The 3422-nt window shown below is 38.7% G+C and overlaps 2 protein-coding genes across 2 annotated transcripts; both read right to left on the bottom strand.

Annotated features, from left to right (window-relative positions):
- Window positions 1-797: 797 nt before the first annotated feature.
- On the bottom strand, window positions 798-1325 carry LOC107062013 (14.7 kDa ribonuclease H-like protein). The gene has a single exon (XM_015312176.1). The coding sequence runs from the start codon at window positions 1323-1325 to the stop codon at window positions 798-800; it is 528 nt and encodes a 175-aa protein (XP_015167662.1).
- A 194-nt stretch (window positions 1326-1519) lies between these two features.
- On the bottom strand, window positions 1520-2158 carry LOC107062012 (uncharacterized). Its single transcript, XM_015312175.1, has one exon. It carries the CDS (start codon window positions 2156-2158, stop codon window positions 1520-1522), a length of 639 nt encoding a protein of 212 aa, XP_015167661.1.
- Between the last annotated feature and the right edge of the window lie 1264 nt (window positions 2159-3422).

Raw genomic sequence — 3422 nt, 5'->3', positions numbered from 1 at the left:
TCATGTTTGAGTGTTGAGAGCTTGGTTAAGCATTTGTTGAACTTTGTTAGGAACGTTGGTTGCTTGGGATATCGAATCCCTTGAGGTCATCGTAAGAGTTAGGTTCTATAGTTGGATCAATGAATCGAGGTCATTGGGTTTAATATATACCTTTTGGTTGCCTTTTGTTTCCTCTTGTGTGTCTATCTATCTCTCTTTACTTTATTTTTTTTCGATTTCCGCATATTATTGTCGTTTCTCTTGTATAATCGTATCATTAGGGGTAAAGTTTGGATTTAGGGTTTAGGGTTTAGAGTTTAGGATTTAGGGTTTAGGGTTTAGAGTTTAGGGCAAAGGGTTTAGAGTTTATGATTTAGAGTGTAGGGTTTAGGGTATAGAGTTTTGATTTATTTTTTTTAACGACCCTTGGGGGGATCAGGGGCATAGCAACACCCCAGGCCTTAACATTGATAATAAAAAGTAACATACAAGGAGGGGGACATAAACCTTACCTCCGAACCTATGGTGGCACACAAGTTGGTCTTCCTACTAAGGATGACTATCTTGTCCCCATTTCTAGAAAGTGAAACCTAGTACTAAGCACCTAAGGAGAGGACTTCTCTCGTACAAAAAAACTAGGAAGCATAAACAAGGGAGACTCTCCCCTTACAAGGAAGAAAGAGAATAAAACGAAGGACCTAGATGAACTATTATATCTAACTGATACATAATTCAAAAGGAATAAATCAAAGTAGCTCATGGTGGTTTTTTAATCCTCTTCAATTTCTTTCTGCTGAAGTGCAATACTCCCATTTTTTCTAAAAGATAACTTCCTTTGACGATTGCTGGTAATTGTTGGGTGGTGTAGTAGTGTGAATCACATCAGTTTTATGACTTATTTTGGATAGCAAATCTGTTGTACTGTTTGCTTCTCTGTAAGTATGCTGACAACTGAAGAATTCCAATTGCCTGGTAAGGTTGATAAGGTCCTGAATACCTTGCTGCAACTGCCAGGGGGGTTTGAGAGAGTGTGTCAGCCATCTTGTAAGCAATTCTGAGTCGATTTCAAGTGCTATTCTTCTGTACCCATGTTGTATACACCACTCAATGCCATGAATAGCTGCTAGTGTTTCTGCTTGATTGTTGGTGCCGTATCCAAGAGGGATAGTGAATGCATACACCATGCTGCCTGTGTGATCTCTCAGAATTCCCCCTCCCCCTATCTTGCCTGGATTGTTGAGAGCACTTCTATCTGTATTGAGTTTCAAAGTGTTGGGAGGAGGTTTTTCCCAACTAACTTGCCAGATTCTGGTTTCCTGTTTGCAGAGCTCAATGATTTTGATCATTTCTTACCAAGTTTGAGGCCATTGAATGTAGGGATATGCTGTGGTAATTAAATGCTTGATATCCTTGTTAATAAGAAACTTGACTCTAGTAATGCTAGATTACTTGCCCCCATATTTTACCCCACATCTATTCTTCCATAAATTGCAACAAATAATAATAGGAGCTGCTTGGATAAATAGTTTGTGCACATCATTTATTTTGTTTCCATTCCCCACCAGCAGTTGAGGAGATTTCGCAAATACATTTGGTCATGTTTGATCCCACAGGGAGCAGAAAAAAATTTCCAGATGTAGTTGGCGAAATTCCCATTGACAAATATGTGATTGATCTCATCATTTCCAGGTCTATTACAACATGAGCAACTAACAGGAGCAACTCCAAATGTTGTAATTTTCTCGTTAGTTGGAAGCTTACTTCTCAGGGCTCTCCATAGCAGAAAAGATATTTTGAAGGGGATATGTGTGTGCCAGATGAGCTTGCTGAGGATATTACTATCCTTTTTTTCCCTACAAATATTCCATGCTGACGAACATGAGAAGACTCCATTCTCCTTAGGTTTCCACACTGATGTATCCTCTACTCCTGCTTGATAATGAATCCTGCAGCTCAGAATTTTTGGAATCAGAAGAGGAGGCACTTTCTGTCTTAGTAATGTCTCATTCCAGGTGCCATTTTCTATGAAGTATGACACATGAGTGTTGTTGAGGCTGGTGATGTGGTCACAGTGCTGAGCTAGCTGCCCTTCACCAAACCAATCATCCCACCAGAAATGGCTATTACCCGATTGAACTTTCCATGTGATATGAGGCTCAATAATGGTCTTGTTTTTCATCATATATTTCGAGATCAACAACTGTCTAGTGTCCCATTTTTTGGCAATTGGATTGGCTCTTTGACAGTATTTGGCTCTTAAGAACTCACTCCAAAGAGATTTCTTAGTTCTGAATGTCCATCATTGCTTGAATTGCATTGCAGTGCAGATATCTTCAAGTTTTCTAACTCCAATGCCTCCTTCTTCATAAGGAAAACTTAAAGTTTCCCATGACATCCAATGATACTTCTTTTTTTCCTTATCCCAACCCCAGAAAAAATCTGCTGTAACTCTCTTGATATAATTGAGAGTAGTTTGGGGAGGAGAAATAGAAGCCATGGTATGAATGGGAATAGACTGAAGCACATGCTTGATCAAAGTAACTCTTCCCCAAAAACTTAAAATCTTTGATTGCCAACCACTGATTCTCTTCACCACTTTTGCCACTAAGTCTGAATAATAAATGATTCTCTGGCCTCCAATATATAAGGGGCAACCCAAGTAGGTTATAGGGTTGTCTTGCTGAGAGAAACTAGTAATCTCCTTTATCCTTTCAATAGTTTCCATAGTAGTATTTGTGGGAATCATGAAATGACTCTTTTCTTTGTTGACACATTGGTCTGAAACAGCTTTATAGGTGCTAAGAGTCTTCATAATAAGTTGTAGAGACCTTCTAGTGGTAGAAGTAAATATAATTACATCATCAGAAAAACATAGATGGTTAATTTGAGGACCCCTAGTTTCCATGTGAAATCCCTTGTAAGTTTGATCATGATGGAGGAGATTCAGCATTCTGGAAAGTATCTCAGCACCTAAAATAAATAGGGTTGGGGATAGGGGATCCCCTTGTTTGAGACCTCTAGTCGAGTGGAAAAAACCATGCCGAAAACCATTAACAATGACTGAATACCAGTTATTACTCATAGTTCTCCATACAAGATCAATAAAATTCTCTCCAAATCCCATCACCCTCATAACAAGGCAAGTGAATGGCCAAGAGACTCGATCATACGCTTTGGCCATATCCAATTTAATCACGACATTTTCTCCTTCCTGAGGGTTTTTAATATTATGAATGATTTCTTGGGCCAACATAATATTTTCCGAGATGCTTCTGCCTTTAACAAACCCTGACTGATTTTCTGAAATAAGATTAGGAAGAATAGGAGCTAGTCTTAAGCAAAGAATCTTGGAAATGATTTTGTTAGTGAAGTTGCTCAAACTTATAGGTCTGAATTCACTAAGCTTGTTGGGATGTTCAATTTTTGGCAGGAGAACTAAGCAT

Source organism: Solanum tuberosum, unplaced genomic scaffold, assembly GCF_000226075.1.
Source record: "Solanum tuberosum cultivar DM 1-3 516 R44 unplaced genomic scaffold, SolTub_3.0 scf00190, whole genome shotgun sequence".
In the NCBI taxonomy this organism is placed as follows: Eukaryota; Viridiplantae; Streptophyta; class Magnoliopsida; order Solanales; family Solanaceae; genus Solanum; species Solanum tuberosum.
The sequence above is the reverse complement of the archived record's forward strand: the minus strand, read 5'-3'. Positions and strand labels throughout refer to the sequence as shown.